This window comes from Mastomys coucha, unplaced genomic scaffold (assembly GCF_008632895.1).
Source record: "Mastomys coucha isolate ucsf_1 unplaced genomic scaffold, UCSF_Mcou_1 pScaffold9, whole genome shotgun sequence".
Classification (NCBI taxonomy): domain Eukaryota; kingdom Metazoa; phylum Chordata; class Mammalia; order Rodentia; family Muridae; genus Mastomys; species Mastomys coucha.
Genome location: NW_022196915.1, coordinates 65954958 through 65981047, shown reverse-complemented (window position 1 = coordinate 65981047; position 26090 = coordinate 65954958). Strand labels below are relative to the sequence as shown.

The 26090-nt window shown below is 43.1% G+C and overlaps 2 protein-coding genes and 1 non-coding gene across 3 annotated transcripts in view; 1 reads left to right on the top strand and 2 right to left on the bottom strand.

The window, feature by feature from the left end:
- Elf1 (E74 like ETS transcription factor 1) overlaps positions 1–3354 on the bottom strand; it is a 98348-nt gene extending 94994 nt beyond the window's left edge. Inside the window, exon 1 of the mRNA XM_031362610.1 lies at positions 3243–3354. The gene's annotated coding sequence lies outside the window, so the exon portion shown is untranslated. The remainder of the gene's footprint in view (positions 1–3242) is intronic.
- On the bottom strand, positions 3141–3212 carry Trnae-uuc. The gene has a single exon. It is a non-coding gene; the product is annotated as a tRNA-Glu (tRNA).
- A 195-nt stretch (positions 3355–3549) lies between the features above and the next one.
- On the top strand, positions 3550–25187 carry Wbp4 (WW domain binding protein 4). The gene is made up of 10 exons (XM_031362615.1): positions 3550–3887; positions 4364–4436; positions 6840–6902; positions 6986–7109; positions 10996–11166; positions 12949–12995; positions 13509–13584; positions 16499–16692; positions 20424–20590; positions 24026–25187. Coding segments are annotated over exons 1-10 (1125 nt in total). The 5' UTR covers positions 3550–3885; the 3' UTR covers positions 24234–25187.
- The last annotated feature ends 903 nt before the right edge of the window (positions 25188–26090 follow it).

Genomic DNA, 26090 nt, shown 5'->3' with positions numbered 1-26090 from the left:
GGGCAGTGAGGGGCGGTGAGGGGCGGTGAGGGGCAGACAGGCAGTTAAAGTGGGGAAGCAGAGGCCGAGGGGCGGGGGGGAAAGGTCTCTGGATTTGGCCTAACTCACCTTGTCTCCTACTGAACTTGTTTCCATTGAACTTTCACACCTCTCCTGGCTGCACCTGACAGGACCAACGGTCACCACACGGCCTGGGTGAATTAGCACTCGGTTGGTACAGTTAGCTATTCATGGCCTAGAGAGAGCACCTTAGCCACTGGCAAAGTAACGAAAGAATCTTCAGACATTTATCAAATATAATCTTCCCAACTATTCAGGAATTATCAAGGTCTTGCCAAGGACACCTGCAACTCACTCCCAAAATTTAACCCCAGACTTCATCCTTATACAGTCTAATTGATTGCTTTTCCATTCTACTGATTTGAAAATATTCAACGCCTAAACATAAAAGCTATGGGCACACAATAGTCTGCATGTTCCTCTATTGTCTGAGTCTTCTGAAGTCAGATTTCTTCTCGTTTTCACATACCACAGCTGCATTTGAGCTTCTCAGAGGTTGGGTGTGGCGGAACACATCTGCTAACCTGGGCTAGGACAGCAAGAATCAGTGTCACCATAACAATAACACAGAACAAAGAGTTGGCAGACTTCTCCAGGTAGAAAAGAGTAAAAGAACGTGGAACCTACCCGAAGTTGCAAAAGTTTGAAATCCCTGCCTCTCTTCTTGCTCTGCCACCGGCCCCCTCCAGGCACTGCATGCCTACCGCTACCCCTACTCCCTGCTGGTCTCCAGCTCCTAGCCTACTGACCATACTTCCTGCTGCTCTCCGGGTCCCAGTCCCATCCACCTCGGGTTTTATGATTTACACTCCCCAGTGGGAGAAATCCAACCAGTTCTTCAAGGGGCAGGGCAAACACTCTCCTCTCTTGCCCCTCCCCAGCCAAGTCTCCACCTCACCTCTAGGAACCATTCCCTGCCTGCCTGTTCCCACCTGGCCCAGAGCTAGACGGAGGACATGTTGGGCAGGAAAGCTGTCACTCTAACACTGTCCTAAACTGCCCCCAAACATGCAGTAAGCCCACCTGCGATCACTTACTGTTCCATCTATGATAACATAGGTTGCAGCGCCAGTCAAATACTTGCAAAAATTAAACAAGGCAGGGATAGGAGTCTTTTCATCCAAATCTGCAACCAAGTCGTTAGTGCCCCGTTCTTAATGACACAGCACACGAAACTTTTAGATAAAAATTTCTGCTCCCACTACCTATTCAAGATTTATCTAAAGTCTGTGAAGAATGTGCAGTTAATGGAGAACCTAGGGGCTGCTAGAGAGGTCCTGCCCAGGTGAGGGCTTGATTCCCCAGCACCCAAACACGGTGGTGGCTCACAACATCCATAACTCCAATTCTAGGGTCTGACACACTGTTCTGACCCCCCTGGGCACCAGGCACACACATGGTACACATGAAGGCAAACGTTCATACACATACACAATTTTAATTAGCATTTTTTTAAATCTAGACTGGTGCCGTAAGCCTGTGATCTGAGCACTGAAGAGGCAGGAGGAGCAAGACCAAAGGTTAGCTTCATCACCACAGAGACTTTGGGGCTACCCTGGGGTACGTGAGAAGAGGTCTGAACATACTCACCTTACCCTCAGGCCCAGAAAGAATCTAAAACAGGCCTTGAGGCACACATGCCTGAAATCCCACCGCTGAGAGGCAGGAGCAGGAGAATCACAAACCCTAGCAGTTCTGGCTCCTAGTGAGTTCTCGGCTATCTTGAGCCACATTGAAAAACCATCTTAATATAATAATGATGAAGTGCTTACGGCTCTAAAAGCTAGAAGACACCACTACACTAAGGTCAAAGACCTCCAAACTGCCCCATAGCTAATGACTGGAGCCGAAATGGGATTCTATCCAGCACTACCCATCTACCTAACGCGCCTGAACAGCAAGAACCTCAAAACATCTGGGGGGGGGGGGGTTACCTGACATGCATAAACACTCATGTTTTAAATATTTGCTGACGGGGTTTTCTAGGTTTAATTTTTACGAGGAAAGGCTAATGAATCCCTAAATTGCCCAGATCACATTAACAGCTATTTTCAAATTTTATAGCCAGTTAAGGCTATAAAATATGTTGGGAAACAACACAACCAACCAAAACTTCTGCTCAGTAATGGCTCTGACCAGAAACTCATCCGCGGGAGTCAGTTTTTCCTTATTTGTGCCCAAAGGCGACACAGACTAAACATCTCAGCTGCCCCAATTTTCTAATTTCAACTCGCATTTCTGATAACGCTTTTGTTTCGTTTACAGCGCTCGGGCTGCAAACACAGCTGGGCCGCTTCTTTGTAATAAACACAGGGCTTCTATATTTAAAAGTACAGTGCAACTTTGTTGTAACATCCCCTCCCCAGTCTCCGGGCTAATTTTCTGTCTTCCAAGCTCCACCTCCATCCCATGATTTTTTTTTTTTTTTTTTAAATCAGTGACGCTGATTAAACAGCCTCCCGGAAAGCCGGTTCTGTTCTTTCAAGACATCTCAGCCCAGTGATATTTTTTTTTCTTCTCCGCAGTTTGCGGTGTGTTTGAAGAGGAAAGGGGAGTTGAAGGGAAAATAAGAGACGTTTCTACCAAGGGCCTTGTCTCGCAAGAGGCGAGGGTTGCCTGGGGTGGAGAAGCGGTGGACCCGGCTCGGGTGCACGCGGCGGGGAGTCCTAGAGCCGGGCGGGCGATAGGGATCAGCGGGGGTCCGGCGAGCCTTGGGGTCTCCAGCCGCTGTTGACAGTAACTGGAGCGCGGCGGGCACGCCCCGGCCCCGCCGGGTCGGAAGGGGACGGCGGAGCAGGGTGTGGGCCGAGGGGGCACCCGGGCGGGGGGAGATAAGGCGAGGCCCGAGTTAATCATCACCTCCCGAGCGCCTGGAAAAGTACGGGCTGAGGGCGGGGTGCGGCCGCTCGGAAAGCGAAACTCGGAGCGCTCGGCGAGCCGGCTCCCAGCCCGGGCTAGCCACGACGCGGCTCGCTCACAAACTCACCCGAACGCAGACGCAGAAGTTAGCCAGCGCCACCCGAAAAGCAAAAAAGTCAATTCGTCCAAACTCAAAGATAGCAACCAGAAAAGATACACCGTTCCCATACCGGGAGTCGAACCCGGGCCGCCTGGGTGAAAACCAGGAATCCTAACCGCTAGACCATATGGGAAGTGCTGCTAAGAGCACTGCCGTGACCCACCTGACTAGCGTCGGGCGACGCTACCGCTCAGCCACACGCCGCCGCCGCCCGGCTCCTACCGAAGCCGCCTCCGCGGCCACTGCCCCGCGCGCGGGCACGAGCCCGGCGGAGCGCGCGGGCGTGGCGGGGGTGGGGAAGAGCGGGGCCGACGCTCCCAGAACGGGCGGCTGCGCCTGCCTTTCTTTCTCAGCCGTCAGGTCCCGGCTGCTCCCCGGTCACAGAGCGAGCGGGCGGGCGAGCCGGCAAAGCCGAGGGCTGCGCGCTGCTGGGGCTACGGGGGAGGCGGGCGAGCCTCTAGTTCGGGAGTGGAGGTGCTGGATTCCCGGGAGGCGTGAGAACCGCGGGGATGGAGCCAGGCTCGGACGCTCGGGGCCCGCAGCTCCGGTCCCGTCGCGCTTTCGTCCCTTCTGGGTGACCTCAACCCCTTTATCCCGACCCCACCTCTCCGGCGCGGCGAGTACCGCCCCGCGGGGGAGGGGAGGAGGCGGTGACACCGCGCGCGCGGATTGGGCCGTCGCGGCCGCCGTAGTCCTCCCGCGGAAACGCCGTGCGCCGGGAACGCCGAGGCCCAGAGGTCCCGGCCTTCGCCAGCGGTGGACGTCCGTGAGCGGGGTCGGGGGTGACCGGCGGAGCCACCGCGGTCATGTGAGTCGGGTCGGCTGGGGCTCTCCCCGCGAGCGGACTCCTCCCGCCCCTCCGCTCGCCCGGGGCCGCCCGAACCTGCCGGGCCGGTTCTCCGAGAGACGCGGCCGCCCTCTTGGCCGGAGCCGGGGACTCGAGTGCCGCCCCCGCCCGTCCGCTCGCCAGCCCGCCGGCTCCGGGGCCCCGGGGGGCGCTACGGCCGGCTGCAGACGTCCTGGGGCTTTTCCCAGCCTCCCGCCCCCCAGAACAAATGAATTAGTTAGCTATAGAACGGTACGGGGAAGGGAAATACTCCGTGCAGTACCGAGGAGCCCATGATTTACCTCCACAGCTTTCTGCGGAATTTAGCTTCACATAAATAATACGACTCCCTTGCCAAGACGGAAGCCCGTCGACAGCCTTATATCCCACTTTTTAACAATTATAAAAATTCTCTTTCAACTTTTGGATAAACTTAAGAGTTGTTTTTCCTCTTTCAGGGCCGACTACTGGAAGTCACAACCAAAGAAATTCTGTGATTACTGCAAGTGCTGGATAGCAGACAATAGGCCTGTATGAAATTTTAGTTGCTTTTTGACTTTAAGTAGTGTTTCCAAACCACTTTCATGTATAGTGCTCTTTCTTCTTCAGAACCTAAAAAGGTTTCTTTTGCTTGATTCCCCTTATGAAAAGCCACAGCCTTCTCCTTTTCATCAATCTAACTTTGATTTTAAGGCCAAATTGTTTCTGGGGCCTTTGAGGAAATGAACAGTGAGTGGGGTGATCTCATCCTTGTTTATAGAATACCTGCCCCTCAAAAAAGAATATTGTAATTTTTTCCTGTTCTCCAGAGAGAACAGCATTATTCCCTGATGAAATACAAAGAGAGCAGCTGTAATATACCTTACGCTGGTAGCCTTGTCCCACTATTTTTGCAGGGGTGGGGGTGATTTTTCAAGGCAGGGTTTCCAGACCGTAACTCACTCTAGACCAGGCCAGCCTGCATCTCACAGAGATCTACCTGCCTTTGCTTCCCAAGTGCTGGGAATAAAGGTGTGCACTGCCACCCAACTCCTGGATTCAACTTTTATGGCATAAAGTAAAAAGTCAGCTAGCTTTCTTCCCTCTCAGATGTGCCATGGTGAGACAAACTACTGTATCAAAACCTCTAGGCTGGGCCAGGCTGTGGTAGCGCACGCCTTTAATCCCAGCCTTGGGAGGCAGGTATAGGCAGGTCTCTGAGCTCAGGGGCCACTTGTTCTGCAGAGTCAGTTCAAGGACAGCCAGGTCTACACAGAGAAAACCTGGCTTGGAAAACCAGACCAACCCTGTGATATCTTGCATGTATGTGACCTTACTGCTTGGCAGAACTATTGCACACCACGGAGTGATACCATATACTATGCTACATTCTCTCGCTACTCACTATTGAATGATCTCTGGCTTTGGGAGGAGTGTTGCTCTTCCCTTTGGCTTTGCTAGTAGTTGCTAAAGATTGTGCATATTTTATTTGGCTTAGGCCAATCCTTACCAAAACTGCCATGAGATTTTTAAAACCACATAAATTGAAGAAAAAAAAATCCATCCCTGGAGATACCTGCATAGTAACATAGTTTTAATGAGTTATGAAAATAAATTATCTTTCTCGAGGTCTGCATGCTTCTTCTTATACATGTAGTGATTTAGCTATTAATGAAAATCAATATTCAATTTTGAGTAGTGGTTTAATACGGTATCCTTTGTATGGTGTAATCATCAGCTGTAAGTAACCCAGTATAGGAACACTAGAGATGACTGACTGCCTTACAAAGCCCAGCTTTAAGAGGTGCTCTGAGGAGTGTATTAGAACAGCTTGGCTAACTCATCATACAGGGCTTGATTGACAGGACTTTTAGGGGATTTCTTATTTCTTACCACCAGACATCTATAATTTTGTGAGAATTTCTGGTTATTTAAGTAGGTCCCAGTGCTCAGTCAGCCGTCCCTGTCCCCAGCCATCTAATTACTGTTACTCTTCAGAAGTCACCTCCCCCTTCTCCCATGTCTATCCTTTCATTATTTCCGTGTGTGTGTGTATTTTATTCCATCTTGTTCACAAGGTAGCAGGGTTTTTTTAACTGAACAGTGTATCCTGTTTCTACCATGTCAGTACATAGGGAACTGTGAGCTCCTTTTCTGTTCTAGTAAAAGCCTGTGGGAGTGTGTGCAGTACACTCAGCCAGTCCCCAGTAGGTAGACTACAAGATTGTTGCTACAAACAATACTTCGATGAATAACTTTGTTTTATTACATCATTTTGCACAATGTGAGGAATTTTTTTAATTTATTATGTGGGTGTGTGTGTGTATGTGTTGGTGTGGGTATTCCCTGGCATGCGAGTGGCAGAGGACAACCTCAAGAGTCCATCATATGGGTCCTGGGGGTTGAATCTGGTGGTCAGGTTTGGTTGCAAGCACCTTGACCGGCTAAGCCGTCTTACGTGCCCAAACAAGGAATTTTTAGGTATCTGTTTTTCTTAATGTTTTAAAAACCAAGTCGCTTTTCAAGACAGGGTTTCTGTGTGTAGCCCCGGCTATCCTGGGATGCCCTCTGTAGACTAGGCTGGCCTCCAACTCAGAGATCTGCCTGCCTCTGCTTCCTGAGTGCTTAAAAGATTAAAAGAGAGCTCCACCACTGCCCAGCTGTGACTTCTTTCTTTTTGAAAGGCTTCGTGTCTCACGTCCCTTTTACACCGTATTCCCTGGGTTAGTCAGAAGAGTACTATAGATTTCCTCTGACTGGTGTGGTCATCCTGGCTTGTTTTAAGAACCAGAGAGCACTTGGTGGGAGAGCACAATAATCTGCTTAGAACACCAGCATCATTTGATTCAGTTTGTATTAAACTAGTCATTTCCTATTTTGTACCATTATGATTTTATATTTCAGCCCTGTGATTACAATTTTGTTTAATAATTGTTTCCCTTTCTCATTTTCCAGAGCGTTGAGTTTCATGAAAGAGGAAAGAATCACAAGGAAAATGTGGCCAGGAGGATCAGTGAGGTAATCCCCATTGGCTCTTTGTTCTCTTTCTGGGCAATGGTGGTCTCTTCTCTCACTCTTGCCGTCGCCTGTGTCTTACACAGATTAAACAGAAAAGCTTGGATAAGGCGAAGGAAGAAGAAAAGGCATCCAAGGAGTTTGCCGCCATGGAGGCAGCTGCCCTGAAGGCATACCAAGAGGATCTGAAAAGGCTTGGCTTACCTTCAGGTACATCAGCATGCACACCTTACAGCACCATCACAGCCTGTGCTCAGTGCCCTTTTACGGTTTCATATGGGCATTCTGCACTTGGAATAGTCCAGTGCTTCTAGATGTATCAGAGTCCTATTAAGAATGTGGGCTTTGCAGTACTTGTGCTGGTGCTGTGGTAGTTTTGTTGTTGAGGTAAATCCTAGTATATCCTGGGGTGGTTTAAACTGTGCGCCTTCTTCCTAGGCCTTCTGAGTACGAATTTAAAAATTAAAAGCATGAGTCACCATGCAGCTTGCTTTACTTTTCACATTCACTCATTTATTTATTTCTGTGTGTTTGTGTTGATGAATATGTGGACAGTGAAGAACCAGTTCTCTCTTTCCACCGTGTGGGTTCCAAGGATCAAACTCAGGTCCTGAAGCTCAGTGGCAAGCGCCCTTATACACTGAGCCATCTTGCTAGCCTCTTGTTTTGCTTTTAATGCTTCAGGTTTTTTGATACATTTATTCAGATCAACCATATTACCTTTATAGTTAGCTAGTCCTCACTCCATCCTAGCTGAATGATTCATTTCTAAAACCTTGCAGTTTTTTTTCGAGACAGGGTTTCTTTGTGTAGCCTTGGCTGTCCTGGGACTTATTCTGTAGACCCGGCTGGCCTCGAACTCAGAAATCTGTCTGCCTCTCAAGTGCTGGGATTAAAGGCGTGCGCCACCATCTCCCGGTTTTTTTTGTTTTTTTTTTTTTAAAGATTTATTGTTATACATAAGTACACTGTAGATGTCTTCAGCCACACCAGAAGAGGGCATCAGATCTCATTATGGGTGGTTGTAAGCCACCATGTAGTTGCTGGGATTTGAACTCAGGACTTTCAGAAGAACAGTCAGTGCTCTTACCCGCTGAGCCATCTCACCAGCCCGATAGGCACTATTTATTAAAAAAAAAAAACAAAAAGCAAACAAACTTGCATTTTAGTTACATTTTCAAAATGGCCAAAACTGAGTTGTATCTACTTATATGATTGGCTACATAATGAAGCACTTGCTTTTATAGACAAATAATGACTTTACCTCAAGCAGGCAGTTTATTGAGGGTTTAAGTGAGGGGTGTTTTTGAACATCTCTATGTTATTGAGTTTAGGCTCTGGAGTAGGACATTTTTATGAGCTTTCTTCCATGACAGATTGTGTTAGTTACTTTTCTCATGACAAAATGCCTGACAAAACATCCTACAGGACAGACCGTCAACCCACCACTGCTACACAGTGCTGGGTGCTCCAGATGGACGCTTATGTGCATATGACGGACCAGAAGCAGAGAGAGCAGGCCAGGTCAGAAGGTAGATAAAAGTTTAGAGGGACCGCCCCATTGATGTCCCTCCACCAGCCAGGCCCCACCTCCTAAAGCTCTGTAGGCTTCAACAAACTGGGCACCGTATCGCTAAGGCACATTGTGGATCTTGATTGTAGTTCTTGTGGAGTGGGTAAGATGGCCAGATAGTTTTAGTGTTTGCTTTTGAGATCCAGTGACCTTAGTGGGCTTAACCTAGACAGCAGTAATGAGGAGTCGGTTACAGGAGCATAGCTGACCCCAAACACCTGCATCACCACAGAGGTACAGGCCATCATAGGTCGCCACCTTAGGGACCCTGCACGAGGGAGCCTCTGTTCTGTTAACCTTTCCCTTTTACTTGAACATCTCCCAAGATCACCTGTTGGAAGCAGCTGGAACTCTATGGAATAATAGCTAGCATCCCATGTGAGAAGGAACAGGTCTCATGAGTCCCCTCTCCCTCCTCTTAGGAAACGTCAGTAGTTCCATTACCATCCGCATATTCTTGATCATCACTGTATCATGTTGCTTGTTTATTTCATTGCCATGACTGGCTTGGAGTATTCTCTACTCCAAGGTAGTGGTAGGATAGCTAGCCATGTTATACCCAGAGGGAAAAGGTCACAGTACAGCAACATCTCTACCTCCTGGCTCTTGCAGCCTTTCCACCTCCTCTTCCTGATGGAGGTTTCCTGAGCTTTGGAAGAGGTGACATATGGAAGATCCCTTAATGAACACTGGGTTGTCACACTATAACAGCAGTCACTTATTCTCAGTAATTTAACCAGTCACGACTCTCCACTAATAACCATGGCCCTATAAGAAGTTGTCTGCTGCAGCCGAGGAGGACTGCAGCAGTGGAACTGTTGGCTATGTGATTAGTACCTTGTGGTAACAACAGAGGCCAGTGGGGAAGGGCCATCCTGCTCAGTCTGAGCCAGGTTTTTCAGCATGAAATGATGCTCTTTAGTCTCTAATAAAAAGAACTCTTAATTATGGGTTTAAGCAGAATATTGCTTTCATTAAATAAGAACAATTGCCAGCTTAATGTACTCTAAATAATAGTATTTAAGGAAAAGAAGGAGCATGTGTTTCAAAAAGCCATTTATTTAATAATGAATGAGAGTCTCACTGGTTAGTTCAAACTAACTGCAAAATCACTATGTCAGACACATTCCCAGGTTCTGGGATTACAGGCATGGATCATTACACTCAACTGAAGATAAAAGTATTTTGAGAGGAAAAATTAGATAGGTATGTTTCTGGAGAATTAGAGAAGTGTTTGTTAAAAACTCATGTCATTAATTTCATTCATAGAGAGATGAAGGAAGGAAGATAGATTGATTTTATTTTGATGCCCATGACTGTCCTGGAGCTCGCTATGTAGACTAGGCTGGCCTTGAACCCACAGAGCTCCGCCTACCTCTGCCTCCCAAGTGCTGGGACTAAAGACATGTGACACCATGCCTGACATAAAATTTATATTGTAAAGAAGTGAGATGCCAGTGGGAAGTGACTTAATAGTTTTACCTTTGTAACTTGTTGTTGACATGTCCCAGAGTTCTAGCACCCCGTTCCTCTTGTTATCAGCCTTGGCCTTGTTGGTGTGGGCAGGATATCTGTCTTTTAGACAGGATTTCATGTTAGTCACTGAAGATGGTCTTAAACTAGTCTCCTACCTGTGCATCCCAAGTACTGGGAGGCATGCACTATTGCTCTCAGTTTCCTTTAACCTAAGTACTGCTTCCAGTAAAAAAGCACCCGGAGTCTTCAGTTGGCTCTCTGTTGGGACCATTTCTGTTTAAATTATGTGTTTGCTGATTTCCACATCAATTCTTCACTGCTGGATTCCTCCTGCCTTCAGGACTGGAGGCCCAACCCATGGCCTGTGCATGTTAGGTGAGCAGTCTGCTGCTGAGTTACATCCCAGACATGGATTTGTTTAGGATGAATATTAGAATAAGTTGTGGGTTGTTTTGTTTGTCTTGTTTTTTTTCTTCTTGATGTGCTAAGATTAAACCTAGAGCCTTGGACATTCTTGGTAGATGAACTAACACCGGGCCATACACACTCCCCAGACCCTAGGATGACTTATTGTTTGGTAGAAATAAACAACCCTTATTAAACTCCCCTATATATTCTTGCATGATTGTATCTCAGATGACATCATTGTGATGTGTTTTGTTCCCAGAGAGAATCTTGCCACATTTTTTGTTTTGTTTTTTTAAAGCTTTATTTATTTATCGTTTATATGAGTACACTGTTGCTGTCTTCAGACACACCAGAAGAGAGCATCAGATCCCATTACAGATGGTTCTGAGCCACCATGTGGTTGCTGAGAATTGAACTCAGGACCTCTGGAAAAACATCCAGTGGCTTTAATCTTTGAGCCATCTCTCCATCCCGTTTGCTTGTTTTTTAAAAGGATGTTTTCTAGACTGGTCTCAAACGCATAGTTGTCCTGCCTCAGCCTCCTGAGGAGCTAGAACTACAGGCATGGCTGCCTTTGCCAGGTTTCTGACTGATAGAAAATTTAAAATGATAGTTACCCACCCTTATCTTTTTTCCTAGACATTTCAGAGCCAACTACATCACCAGTCATCAGCACTGTCCAGCCCACCCCTGCATCAAATCAACAAAAGGAAAAGAAGAAGAAGAAAAAGAAGGAAGCTTCAAAGGGTAGATGGGTAGAAGGCGTAACAGCCGACGGCCACTGTTATTATTATGACCTCGTCACAGGAGGTATGCTATCGAAGCACAGACTGCAAGAAAATCGAAAAACAATATTTTTTGTGTTGGGGTTTTTATTTAATATAAGTATGTTAAGCAGTGAGAAACTGTAACTGTATTTTTACCACAAAGCTTAGAATATTGTGTGTGTTTTGTGTTGGTACACACCCTATCTTCCAGCATTCAGAAAACTGAGGAAGAATATTCAGACAAGGCAAGAGACTAGCCTAGAATACATAGTGAGATCTAGGCCAGCCTGGAGTACAGGGTAAGACTCTGTCTCAAAAAGAAGAAAAAAAACCTGAAGAGTATCCTACTTATTGCAAATCAGTGTCATGATTAATCTTACAAGTTACTTACAAAAAAGCTTTCTGTTTTCTCAATAAAAAAATGTGAAGCTATACAGAAATACAGCCCTTTACCTGAAGGTAAACTATTCATATCTGTGTCATAACTTATAAGGGTCTTGAAATAAAATGCCTATAGAAAAGGTTTTCTAACTGTTAGAAATTATTACTACTGGGGCTGCATTAAGTCTTAAGTGAAATGCATATTGTGGTTGAACAGTAAATCAACCAGAAATATGCACTTGGGATGAGCAGTTTGGTTTTTGTTTTATTTTGGTTTTCAGCTTTACTTTGAAGCTATTTTTCTTCTCTATCTTCATGTGCCTCCTTTCTTCACCATCTTAGTTTGTGTATCCTTGTCCTCGATAACTTCTTTTTAATTTCTTCATTCTTCATCTCTCACTCTCTCTTTACTCAAGACAACAGAATACCATCTCTTTCCTTTAAAACCTACTAAGCTGACCCATATACACACAGAGGAAGTGAGACATAAAGAACTAACTGGTTCTTAATACTGAGAGAATACTCAAAGATGTGAAGGTGAAAGAGAAAGAAAAGTCCCTCAAAAGGCAGAGTCTCCCTGTAAACCTGGCTGGCCTGAAACACGGAGAGCTCTGCCTGCCTCTCCCTTCCCAGTTGCAGTAAGCAGAAATGTATAGCACCACAGTGGGGGATGGCATGTCTTTTAAGGATGGCTTCAGATTCATAGCAGTACTTCTGACTGGGCTTCACAAAGATGTGTCACTGTGTTTACTTGCACTATATTTTTAGGTGAGTAGATATCTTAGTTAGTTACTTTTCTATTGCTGTGACAAAACACCGTGACCAAGGCAACTTATCAAAGAAAGCATTTAAATGGGGCTCACAGACCCAGAAGGTGAAAAGCCCATAACCATCATAGCAGAGAGCATGCATAGCGGCAGGCAGGCTTGGTGTTGGAACAGTAGCTGAGAGCTTACATCTCCGCCACGATCAGGAGGCAGAGAGCAAGCAGACTGGAAATGGTATAGGTTTTTGAAACCTCAAAGTCCATCCCCAGCAACACAGTTCCTCCAACACAGCCACACTTCCTAATGCTTCCCAAAGAATTCCACCAGCCAGGAACCCAGGTCTTCAGAATTAAAGAGCACATAAAGATAGGAAAAATAAGTCAATAACCTGCTAAGTATAAATTCCTTTATCTCTGAGGAAAGTCCTACCTATGCCTCATACTTCCTGTGGAAGTTTCAATAACTCTTAGTCACTGCCACTTTCTCTAAGTGACATGCCATTCATGAGTATTCTGTGTGGGACCACTAAGGATATATATTGTTTCTTCCATTTTTTAATAATAAACTATTTTGTAATTTTTGTGTATAATGACTTGCTTGTGGGTTTTACCTAATTAAATTTTGGTGACTTGTTTTATTTAAGAGCATAATTATTTTATAATGTATTTTGTTTTAAGCATCGCAGTGGGAGAAGCCAGAAGGATTTCAAGGGAACTTAAAAAAGGTAACTGTAGCATAATGTCTTTGCTTTATTCTTTCAAGTGATTGGCTTCTGGGGGTGGGTGAATTTGGGGTTGGGTGGCTGGATTTGAAGTGCTGGTTCTGAGGGCTTTTGAGAATGACCAGCGCTCTACCCTAAGCTAAACAAATTCCCAGACTGGCTACTGTGGCTTTTTGTAGAATTTTGTTAAGCAAATTTATTTCCAAATTCTGCACACACATATGCATACACAAATGCAGGCACACATACCAAACCCTATTGAGGATAAATATTAGTTGATTTGTTCATTTGTTGTTCACATGTCTTCCCAACTGGACAGAGTCATGACTTTGAGAGGTGAGACAGTCTGTTTGAAAGCTGGTGGTGACTAATAGAAACCAGACAGTTGCCATGATCTTTATCACCTCTCTTGACTCCCAGGGGCCAGGTAGAGATGAAAGGATAGCCAAGTTTGCCTTAGTTATTCAGGAGGAAGCCATTGTCATTTTCAGTGTATTGTTTTTTCCTTCCTATTAGACAGCAGCAAAGGCCATTTGGGTAGAAGGTTTAAGTGAAGACGGTTACACCTATTATTATAATACAGAAACAGGAGGTGAGTGTTATCTTGGATTATTTTAACTTAATATTGTACCCCAAACTGCATATGGGGTACATCTAAACTTGAAAACTTTAATAAATATTTCTGTAAGAAGTATATGTTATCTCTTATAAGGGATGCTTAAAGCCTTTCTATATATCATTTGTTGTAATGTACATCCATGTTATTCCTTTTTTTTTTTTTAATGTATATGGCTATTTTGCCTGCATGAATTTATGGTCACCACATGTGAGCCTGGTACTTAAGGAAGCCAGAGGAAATCATCAGATTTCCTGGAACTAGAGTTATTGTTGGTTTGAGTCACCATGTGGGTGCTAGAATTGAACCCAGGTCTTCTGTGAAAGCAGCAAGAATTAACTGCTGAGCCAGTTCTCTATGTCCACGTAATGTTGTTTTTAGTAAGGCTTCAAACTTTAAGAAGAGTCTTCTTCAATTCTAAAATTACTGGGTCTTATGATTGATTTAATAATTTCCCTTCTGAGTGTCTATAGTTATCACCTAGTTCAGTTTTTGTCATGGTAAGGCTCAGACTTGAGACCTAATGTAAGCGAGCATGTACGCTCTCATTGAGCTATACTGAGGCCTTCACTATTTTCTTCTTTTAAGAAAAACAGCCGAGCGGGTGTGGCGCACGCCTTTAATCCCAGCACTTGGGAGGCAGAGGCAGGTGGATTTCTGAGTTCGTGGCCAGCCTGGTCTACAGAGTGAGTTCCAGGACAGCCAGGGCTACACAGAGAAACCCTGTCTCGAAAAAACAAAAAAAAGAAAGAAAGGAAGAAAGAAAGAAAGAAAGAAAGAAAGAAAGAAAGAAAGAAAGAAAGAAAGAAAGAAAGAAAGAAGGAAAGAAAGAAAAACAAACCTGGTGTTAGAAATGTCACTTAACTGATAGAGTGCTTGCCTAGCATGGACAGTCTTGGGATCAACCTGTAGTGTCACATAAATGGTTTGGGGGCTAGGAAGGTAACCTATTGGGTATAGTGCTTGCTGTCCAAGTATGAGGACCTGAGCTCAGATTCCCAGCATCCACATGGTGAGGTGAGGAAGCAAGCACTTGTAACCCCAGCACTGGGTGAGCAGAGATAGGCAAACCCCAGGGCTTGTTGGATAGCCATTTTAGGTTCAGTGAGAGACCCTACCTAGAAAGAAAGAGGGGAGGTGGGGTAGGGAAAGGAAAGAAAAGAAAGAGAAACATACATAGATGGATGGATGGATAGATGGATGGATGGATGGAAAGAAAGTAAGTGGAGAATGATAGGGGAAGGTACCAGAAGTAGTCCTCTGACCTCTACATACAAGTGCATTAGCAAACACACCCACACATATACATACACCATATAATCAAACATACCTGTAATCCTATCTATCACTAGGAAGCTGGAGTCAGGAGGCACTCCTGTCACACAAAGAAGATAAAAATAAATAAATTCTTACAAAAATCACAGAATGTCTGTTAAGTCTTTGGTTTTTGGGGGGTTTTGGGGTTTTTTTTTTCTCTAGTTTTTTGAGACAGGGTTTCTCTGTGTAGCCCTGGCTGTCCTAGAACTCAAAAATCCGCCTGCCTCTGCCTCCCAAGTGCTGGGATTAAAGGTGTGCACCACCACTACTGCCTGGCGACCTTGAAGTCTTGCCTCTCAAGGGCCGCAGTTACAGGACTGGGCCACCATACCCCGCTAGTCTTCAATGTTTCTTGTACCTGGATTTCAACTATTTTAAATCATTTCTTTTTCTCCCACCACATATCTTATGTTCAGGTTCATATCCAACAGAACTTGAGAAAATAAAGTACTAGGGTTGGGAAGCACAGAGGATATTAAAACTTGACCATGTTCTTCTTGATATTTATGACAATGTACAATGAAGTAAGGTTGCTATTTGGATAGTTTAAGTTCCTTTAGTGAAGTGGCCTCAAGTTTCTCAGCCATGTACCACCAGACATCTGTCCTTGTCACTCTTCATGCTTTCCTTTCTGCTACCAGCTCAGTGTCTTCCTTATTCTGTTTTTAATTCTGACTACCCAAACCCTGTATTCCTTCTCTTGGGAACAAACAGCCTTTTAAACCTTCAGATACCAGTTTTGCCCAGTGAAAGCAGTACCATATAAGTACTATACCATGTAAGTAAAGGATTGGGCCTTTAGCATATTAATATAGTAGGACTTTAGAATTAATACAAGTCTAACTCATCTCACTTCTTATCAGCAAAGTAACTGAGCATGTAGCCATTCTTCAGAAGGAAGAACTATGTTCTCAGGTTGGGAGGAGTTTAATCCTGATCAATGTAATTAGTAGCCACTTTTATTCTTGATTGGTTGTTAGTTAAGTCAGGGTCTTACTTTGTAGCTGGCTGATCTGAATCATGCAAACCAGGCAGACCTTGAACTCAGAAATCACCCTCCTCTGTCTCCTAGTCTCCTTCACTCTTAAAATTGTCTTGGCTAGGAACAAATTGTATATTTTTTTTCTCCCTTTTATTAAACTAAAAATAGAGACGAAGACGAGAAGAAACATTGTAATTTCTTTAAAAGCACGATGAACACTAGATGGCAGTGGAGTTCAGCCAATTGAGATTCCTTTACTATTAAATAGCATATTCTGATTGAAAACTCCAGAAAATTCTTTGTGAGAAGTTTCTAGAAAATTTTGTAAAGTCATTATGACTATGTTTCTTGAAATTGTATTCAAATAAACTGAAGATTTTTAAAACTATCACCCCTTCCCAAGTTCTTTCCCATTTAGAGTTAGTTTATGAGTTTAGTAAGTACAGAGTCTCCTAAATTTTCTGAATAGTAAAAGATAAAATATAGCTATGAAAATGCTGTATTATTTGGTAGTAGTAAATGGTAAAAAGTGTTATATTGCTGCGAAGTATTGCTAAGTAAGTAATACAGTTATTAAAATGTGTTGAGCAGAATCCAAATGGGAAAAGCCTGATGATTTCATTCCACATGGTGGTGATGTGCTTTCTAGTAAGGACAGTGAAAAGCTACCTGACACCGTAGAAGACTCCAAGTCATCCGATTCTCCCAGTGACTCTGATGGTGAACAGAAGAAGAAGGCGGGAGAGGCCTCTGCAGAAACGAAGAAGCTGGTAATCAGGTTTAAGGTGGGCTCTTGTTTTACTTTTCACACGCATTTGTCAGGCTGATTTTCCGTGGTTTCTGTTACTCCTGGTCAACCAGGGTTTGAAAATAGTAAATAGAAAATCTAGAAAAAGCAATTTATAGTTTTTAACTTGTGTGGCATGATGAAATCTTACATTACAGTGTGTTCTTGTAGTAGTTTGCCATTTACTATCTCTTACTGTACCTAATTTATAAACTAAACTTACCATTATTGGGTTTGTGTGGTTTGATATGGTATAATGAATGGATTTAGACATCTACCCATTAGAGATCTTGAAATGAGTCACTCAAAATAAGGGTGAGGTCAGCTGTATTTTGGCATTTGGATAGCTGACTGTACTATTTATCCTTGAGAGCAAAACACTAAGCCTGCCTATTTTAGACCTTCTAAACTTTTTTTTTTTTTTTTTTTTTTTGGTTTTTTCGAGACAGGGTTTCTCTGTGTCACCTTAGCTGTCCTGGAACTCACTCTGTAGACCAGGCTGGCCTCGAATTCAGAAATCCGCCTGCCTCTGCCTCCCAAGTGCTGGGATTAAAGGCATGTGCCACCACCGCCCAGCCTTTTTTTTTTTTTTTTTTTTTTTAAGATGGGAGCCTCAGTATGCAGCCCTTACTGGCCCAGGACTCATTATGTAGACCAGGCTTAGCCTTAAACTGATGACAGATCTGCCTGCATCCGTCTCAGGATGCTGGTATTGAAGGCCTGCGCCATCCATACCCTGGCCTTAAACCTGTAACTTTAAGAAGCATTTTAACATTCAGAAAGCTGTCAGGCCAGTGCATACCTAGACTAGAAATAGAAATAGTAGTAAATAGCAACTACTGACAGTACTGTAAGTTTGGATGTAAGCTAGCTTAGAAGAGTAACTGTGGGTGTTAAACATGTTTTTAAATTCCCTTGTGCTAGAGCTGTGAGGGCAGATGTGGAGGGCCAGAAGTGTTCCAAAAGCCAAACATGGAGACCACGTGGGTCCAGAATCAAGTTTGCTGAGCTGGATAGAAGACACTTGAGTTTTATCTCCAGGACACACATGTTGTAAACACACATACAACCTGAAAACAAAACAACAAAACAAGCGTGTGTTTATTAAAAGGGAGCTATCGAGACAACTCAGGAGTAAAGGCTCTTGATGGCTGAGTTCCATCCCTGAGTCCCACATGGTGACATCGGAAGGAAAGAACTGACTCCCACAAATTGCCCTTTGACTTTCACATGCATATCAATGTGTATACATCCACACAAAATAAATAGTAAAAATGTACTTTTTAAGACATTTAACTTTTTTAAAAGGAAAAAGAAGAAAAAGTCTAAGTCTATTAAATTTAGCAATTAGGAAATCCTCAGTGCCCTTCTAAAAGCTTAATCAACGTTTTGGGTAGCAGAACTCATAGGGAGTAGAAAAGCAGTTTATAGTTTAGGTGTGGCTTAGGATAAGACCACTAATCATGGTAGAGATGACTGGCCTCAAAAGTGTAGGAAAGATGCTAGAGAGACTTTCCTAGGCACTCCTAAGGTCCTGTCATTGCCTGGGATTTCTCTATCCTCTCCTTCAATTCTTAAGGGACACAGAAGGAGATGTGTATCACAGTTGTAGAGAAGCAGCAACTGGGCCCTTGTAATAACCAGCTCACAGTGTTCATAGTCAACGTTGGGTAGTCTGATTTCTTCCTATCAGAACTAATGTGTCTTAAAAAAAAAGGTACAGTGTAGAGGTAAACAGTGATGAAACTACATTTAATCTTGCCTCCTCCCAGAACAATCCACTATATTAGTTCTTGTATTTGCCTGCAGCTTTTTTTCTGTTCAGACACAAACACATGGAAAGGGTATTAAGGTTTAACCTTGTACCTCAGGCATGTTACTCATGCCATCTATAACCGAGGTACCTCCCTGCCAGCCAGTATGCATATTATTTTAAATAAAGTAACCAATAGTATAATAAGATTTTAATGTGAGCTTTCAATTTAACCTTTCATAAAGACATCAGTAACTCTTATCTGCCAGTTCAGTGACTATGTAATATTCCATAGTATAAATGCATCACTACTTAATTAGCCCTATGTAGAATGTTTTGGATTTTTTTGTTTGTTTGTTTGTTTGTTGTTTTTCGAGGGTTTCTCTGTGTAGCCCTGGCTGTCCTGGAACTCACTCTGTAGAACAAGCTGGCCTCAAACCCAGAAATCCGCCTGCCTCTGCCTCCCAAGTGCCACCACTGACGGACTTGGATTTTTTTTTTTAAGTAAATATTCAAAGGACTAGTAGACACAATAATCAGAAGTGTTAAAAGTCTCTACTATAATTGTGGGGGGCTATAACTCTAGAAATCCAGCTTTAGAGCATACAAATGTTTATATACAACTATGGATATCTTTCAGTTATGTACAATAGAAAAGCTACAAGTAAGCATGTTTAGGGTGCTAGCAAAGGAGAGTTTAAAGATACTTTTATGAATTTGAACTGTAAAAGAAGGATGCAAAGTCTAAAAGAGACCAACAGACTCAGAGAACACAGTGGTCTTGGAAAGGATAGGGAGATAGGTGAGCAGTATAGTACAAGTGAGAGTGAGAAAGCCAAAGGAAATAGAACTACATAGTCAAAAGATGTCATAACTGAAGCATTTTAGAGTTCTGACTTAGTTTGAATAAAAATAAATGACAATCTTAGGGATTTTTGCTTGGGGATGAAGACAAAACTTTTATTACTATTTTAAGACAGGGTCTCCAGCCCAGTCTTGCCTTGAACTCCCTATGTAGCTAAAGATGACCTTGAACTTCTGATCCTCCCGCATCCACCTCCTAAATGCTAGGATTACAGGTTTGTGCCACAATGTCCAGTTTATTCTGTGCTTGGAAAAGGGCCTTCTGCATGGTACTATCTGAGCTACATTCCCCAGACCAGAATTTAATGTTTTAATACTAGGTGACTGAAACACAGTGAAGGTCAAGATCATTGATTTTGGAGCTAACGGAAGTAAAAGCCAGACATTTTGATATGAAAGTCATGTCTGGGGTATGATAGCATATGCTTTCAATTCTAACACTTGAGGGGCAGGACAGGCAGATCTGAGTTTGAGAGCAGGTGGGGCATCACAGTGAGACCCTGTCGAGGGAAAAGGGAACAAGAAAATCATGTTGCTGAGCATGTGGCACTTGATAAGCAAAGATAGGAAAATTAGACGTTCAGGCCTCCCTGGGCTACTTAAGGGATGAGGTAAGAACCATTGTAGAATACAAAAGAAATTCCAATCAAGCTACTCTTGGCTGTGTAATTTGCAAAGAGGCTGAAACCCCAGTACATGTATGGTGTACACTCTGAGGTAGATGAGTAGGGTAAAAGGCTTTCTTAGCCCAGTGGAGACGTGTCAGCAAGCATCTCCCCCAGGAGAGCTGTAGGGACTGCTTCTGCCCCAAGGGGAGTCATCGTCAGTTTTTCTGTGTAATCCTGGCTATCTTGGACTTGCTTAAAGGTATGTGCCACCGCCGTCTTTATGCATCATCCTGGTACAGTTTTTAAAAGCATCATTAAGTATAATGCACTTAAGTTTTAGACATAGTTCTTCCAGTACATGTAGTGTGCGTAGTGTGACAACTTAAACCAGTAAGTGAATGATTGTTAGTATAATTTATAAGACTTTTTAAAGAAGTTTAAAATTTTTTGAAGGTTACCTGTAGTTTGCTTGAAGTGTATTATTTATTGACCTTTTCATTTTAGGAAAAAAATAAAAATACTGAGAAAAGAATTGGCCCAGAAATACAAAAAGAAAAAAGTACTCCAAAACAGAATCCGTCAAATACAAATGAAGAAAAACCCAAAACTCTTAAGAAATCGACGAACCCTTATGGGGAATGGCAAGAAATTAAAGAAGAGGCTGAGTCTCAGTAAGTACTGAGGGAAGAGGTTGGGCCTCAGTAAGTACTGAGGGAAGAGGCTGGGTCTCAGTAAGTACTGAGAGAAGAGGCTGGGCCTCAGTAAGTACTGAGGGAAGAGGCTGGGCCTCAGTAAGTACTGAGGGAAGAGGCTGGGTCTCAGTAAGTACTGAGGGAAGAGGCTGGGCCTCAGTAAGTACTGAGGGAAGAGGCTGGGCCTCAGTAAGTACTGAGGGAAGAGGCTGGGTCTCAGTAAGTACCTGAGGGAAGAGGCTGGGTCTCAGTAAGTACCTGAGGGAAGAGGCTGGGTCTCAGTAAGTACTGAGGGAAGAGGCTGGGTCCCAGTAAGTACTGAGGGAAGAGGCTGGGTCTCAGTAAGTACTGAGGGAAGAGGCTGGGTCTCAGTAAGTACTGAGGGAAGAGGCTGGGTCTCAGTAAGTACTGAGGGAAGAGGCTGGGTCTCAGTAAGTACTGAGGGAAGAGGCTGGGTCTCAGTAAGTACCCATCGCTGTGTCCAAGAACTTCAGCACACTGGTCAGGAGTCTCAGCTGTGCTATGTGCTATGCTCTTTCTTACATTCTTAGAATATTCTTTTTAAAGATTCTTTATTTTATTTTTTTTTTTTAGTTTTTTTTTTTTTTTAGTTTTTCGAGACAGGGTTTCTCTGTATATCCCTGGCTGTCCTGGAACTCACTCTGTAGACCAGGCTGGCCTCAAACTCAGAGATCTGCCTGCTTCTGCCTCCCAAGTGCTGGGACTAAAGGCGTGCACCACCACCGCCCAGCCTCTTTATTTTATTTTTTTAAAAGACTTACTTATTTATTGTATGTAAGTACACTGTAGCTGTCTTCAGACACTTCAGAAGAGGGCGTCAGATCTCATTACAGATGGTTGTAAGCCAACATTTAGTTGTTGGGAATTGAATTTGGGACCTTTGGATGAACAGTCGGTGCCCTTAACCTCTGAACCATCTCTCCACCGCTGAATATTTTTTTTAATTTTATTTATGTGTAAGTATTCTATATGCATATATAGTGCATACTAGAAGAGGTCATCGGATCCATTACAGATGGTTGTGAGCCACCATGTGGTTCCTGGGAATTGAACTCAGAACCTCTGGAAGAACAGACAGTGCTCTTAACCACTGAGCCATCTGTCCAGCGCCCATTCTTAAAATATTTTTAATTTTTCTCTCTTTCATTCCTAGAATATTTTAATTTTAAAAGATGAAACAGGCCGGGGCGGTAGTGGCGCACGCCTTTAATCCCAGCACTTGGGAGGCAGAGGCAGGCAGATTTCTGAGTTCAAGGCCAGCCTGGTCTACAGAGTGAGTTCCAGGATAGCCAAGGCTACACAGAGAAACCCGTCTTGGAAAAAACAAACACACACACACACACACACAAACACTGAGGAGACAGAGGCAGGAATTGCTTCAGAAGCATACACTACAGAGTAAGATGCCTATCTCAAAAAGCTGCAAAACCAAAACCAAAGCCTGCCCTTTAATGGACAAGTTGTACTTTTCTTTGTAGTAGAGTAATACAAGTACCGGGCAGCTCTGTAAGATGCCTTCTTTTGGCCTCCACAGGTACTACATACACAAGTGCACAGACACTCATACACACACAATTTAATTTAAAAAACAGCTACAGCAAAAAAAAAAAAAAAAAAAAAAAAAAACACTACAATAGTTAACTTTATCATGAACCAGTTCCTTATCCCAAACTCAGTAGTAATTCTGAGTAGACATGACCTGAAGTCAGTGGGTTCTGGAAGAAAAAGCTAATAATAAAAGTAATGCTTATGCTGATCTTGAAAAAAGAGAATGGTTATAGACCAATGAGAGTATTTCTACTCTAGGGCCTCATGTACTGTCTGGTGTACAGAAGACACCAAGGATAGCTACTATAAAATAGCAATAAAGACTTTTATTTATTTAGAGATTTTTTTTATCTTTTAAAGATTTATTTATTTATTATATGTAAGTACACTGTAGCTGTCTTCAGACTCTCCAGAAGAGGGAGTCAGATCTCATTACAGATGGTTGTGAGCCACCATGTGGTTGCTAGGATTTGAACTCAGGACCTTCAGAAGAGCAGTCAGTGCTCTTAACCTCTGAGCCATCTCTCTATCCCTATTTAGAGATTTCTTAAGTTGTTAAGAGTGCTTACTGCTCTTGGAGAGGACCTGGGTTTCGTTCCCAATACCAACATTGTGGCTAACAACCAACTGTAACTAATTTCAGATGATCTGACACCTCCTTCTGGCCCTTATGGGCATTTTACCCATGTAGTACACAGATATACACGCAGGGAAAACATCCATTACACCTAAAACAAAATCTAAAGTGGAGTCTCAGAGGCATATTTTCAAAACAAATTAGATTCTTCATCTCTCGTCCCTGCTTTTCCATTTGCTAGCTTTATTCTCTGTCTTGTGAATTCTTTCTAAGCAGGATGGTATTTGGTTTCCAGTAGTTTTTTAGTCTCAACCACTGAATTTGATGATCTTTCTGCTCTATCCAGAAATCTCATGGGTGGACTTGATGAGCTAGTAACTCCTTCATAGACCAGTTGACTGTCTTTAAGGCAGTGTTTCTCAACCCGTGGGTCGTGACCCCTTTGGAGGTAGAACAGCCCTTTCACAGCGATTGCTTTACACCATCAGATACACAGATACTTACATTGAGATTTATAACAACAGTAAAATCATAGTTAGGAAGTAGCAACGAAAGTCATTTTTTGGTTGTGGGTCACCACAAAGAGTGGAACTATATTAAAGAGTCATGGCATTAGGAAGGTTGAGAACCACTGCTCTAGAGGATAAGGTACTGAGAGGCTCATGTTAAGCAGGTAACAGATTTCTGGCCCAGCCAGATTGTTTATAGATAGTTGAAGGGCTAGTTCTCAGAATAAAAAGATGCTAGGCAAATAGTCCATTGAGTCTTCTATAGTAGGACATTAATATTCCATTCTTTCCATCTTATAGTATGTAAACTTTCAAAATCTCTGTCAGTCCATGGTAAAACCAGTTTCCACAGCTTCCCTATTACCTGTTTATACTGCACGTCATATACAAACAGTGTGTAATAAGATGCTGTGTTCTTTTGCATCAGAAATAGAACAAATGAGACTCGTCCTAGCACATGTTCATCTGAGTGTTTTGAGACTAAAGTCAGCATTATAAATCTAGAGCCAGGCAGTACACAGCTAACCCAGGACTGGAGGGATGGATTCAGAGGCTTGGGAGCTTGAAGTCATCCACAGTGCCATCAGAGAGTGTAAGGTTAGCCAGAAACAGAAGTAGCTTAGTGTTCCCAGGTGACAGCTCCTGATTCCCCTCAGTGTTCCCATTGGGAAGGTGCTGTGTGTTTGTGTGGCTTGTGGTTCATATACAGGGAATTACCTTAATCTGTCAGCTAATAGTTTCATTCTCTTTCTGTTCCAGAGAAGAGGTGGATTTGGAACTTCCAAGCACTGAAAGTGAGTGTCTGTCAACTTCAGAAGCTGGTGTTGGGGAAATCAAAGTGGTATTTAAAGAGAAAACAGTTTCTTCTCTGGGAGTTGCAGCAGATGGAGTGGCCCCCGTCTTCAAAAAGAGAAGAATTGAAAATGGAAAATCTCGAAATTTAAGACAGCGAGGTGAGGATGAGTGACTGTAAAGCTGTGGAGAGAAGGTGTGTCCTTTCCAAGCTCCTCTGTGCTGTGAATACTGTCGTGTTGCATTTTACATTTATGCTAAATATATTTTATGTGAATCAAAATAAATCTTTTTTCATGTGAAATTTTTGTTCCAAATGTGGAAGCCTACCACATTGCATTGTAATACAGTGTATTATGTTCGATGTCTAAAATTGCTAATTATATATAATTTAAGATGCTATGTGTCTGTTATTTAAAACATTGGGAAGATGTTTGCGCTAGCCTTACTTATAAACATATTTATTCTTCATTGAAAATGCACCATTTCCGTACACTGAAGTTTACTTGTTACCTGAGAAATAAGAAATCAGATGCAGAAGTGCACAGCCCCAAGACAATGTGGTTTGACAGTCCTTTCTGAAGCCTGGATGTAGAAAACTGCAGATCGGCTTGTCTTACTCCATTTAAGATGGAGAGCCAGGAAGAGGATCATCTTGAGTACTGAAGTGCAGAGTGACAGCTGGACCAAGGGTTGAAACCTATGCTTGCCCCAGGTCAGCTTATAGCTGCAGTGTCTTAAAAGCATCTTAACATGGGACCAAGCCTCAGAGGACTAGAGGTAGCGGGGCAGCATCTGCCAGGCAGTTGTTCACATTCTGGCATAGTCCTTTCCCTGTCATGCGTCCTTTTCATAGCCCTGTGTCCACTGGAAGGTTTATCTAAGGTAATGTCAACAAAAGGCTTGAACTGAAATAGGTTTCATTGTCCACTTAGATGTTTCCCATTTTCTGATTACGTTTCTTAAGTAGAAAGTTCATATTCTATTTGAAGTACTTCCCTTTATTACTTTTGAACATTTTTAATCATTTTTTATAAGTTGTACAGTATGTAACTTTTGGTAGTGAATACGTCTTTTTACAATTATTAGTATACATGTAAGAATAGCTTATTAAAAACCATAAAGTAAATATTGGGGTCTCTTTTTCTTCTAATATAGATCAAAGTTACCTTAATACTGACAAAACAGTATTTGAAGATTAGTCTTTGGAATTACTCGGGCAGAAACTTTCCATTTTGAGGCATTTTAATATTTGTTTTGTTAAGAGTTCTGCTGTGTTGCCCTTGAGAACAAACTTCAAGTCTAGATCCTCTGGCCTAAGAGTATTCAAGAATACTGGAATTAATGGGTATACCATTACACCTATTTGATAGTTGAGTAGTCTTTGGGGTGGCTAAGGGTTTAAGTCAGGATCTCACTATGTACATCTGGCTGCCTTCAAATTTGCAGTTACCCTCCTGCCTAAAACCTTAGTGCTGGGATTGTTGACATGAGCCAGCACACCCCACTGGTATACTGGGGGTTGGGGAGAAGGGGCTGTAGGGTTTGGGTTCTGGTTTTATTTAGTTGGTTGGCTTGGTTTGATTTGGGCGCGTGGGGCGAGTATTGTTGGTTTGGTTTGGTTTGAGACCCTCTTGTCTGCCAGGCTAGTCTGGAACTCCCTCCTGAGTAACTTGGCTAAAGACAACTTCTGACTCTCCTGGTTTCCACTTCCCCAGAGCTAGGAGTACCCACGTATGCTATCCCTCCCAGTTTTAGACAGCAAGCACCAATCAAGCTATGTTCTACCTGTTTTTCAGTTTTTCATAGGTCATTTGTATGTACCTGAGGAATATATATGAGTCCTTGATTCTTTCCAAGTTGGAAAATACTAGAAATGGAATGAGTGCTTGAATGCTTTTATATTTTATCCACATTTAGCTCCTATAAAATAAAATATTAAAGACATTTGCTAAATCTGTTTTTGTTTTTCTGAGACAGTATTTCACTGTTTTCCTGGTGGACCTGATAATGATGGTGATGATTTGCTTTT

Coding starts and splice junctions, on each gene's coding strand:
- Wbp4 (XM_031362615.1), top strand. Junction 7,110..10,995: donor AAGGCTTGGCTTACCTTCAG/GTACATCAGCAT, acceptor CTTTTTTCCTAG/ACATTTCAGAGCCAACTACA. Junction 16,693..20,423: donor AGCTGGTAATCAGGTTTAAG/GTGGGCTCTTGT, acceptor TTTTCATTTTAG/GAAAAAAATAAAAATACTGA.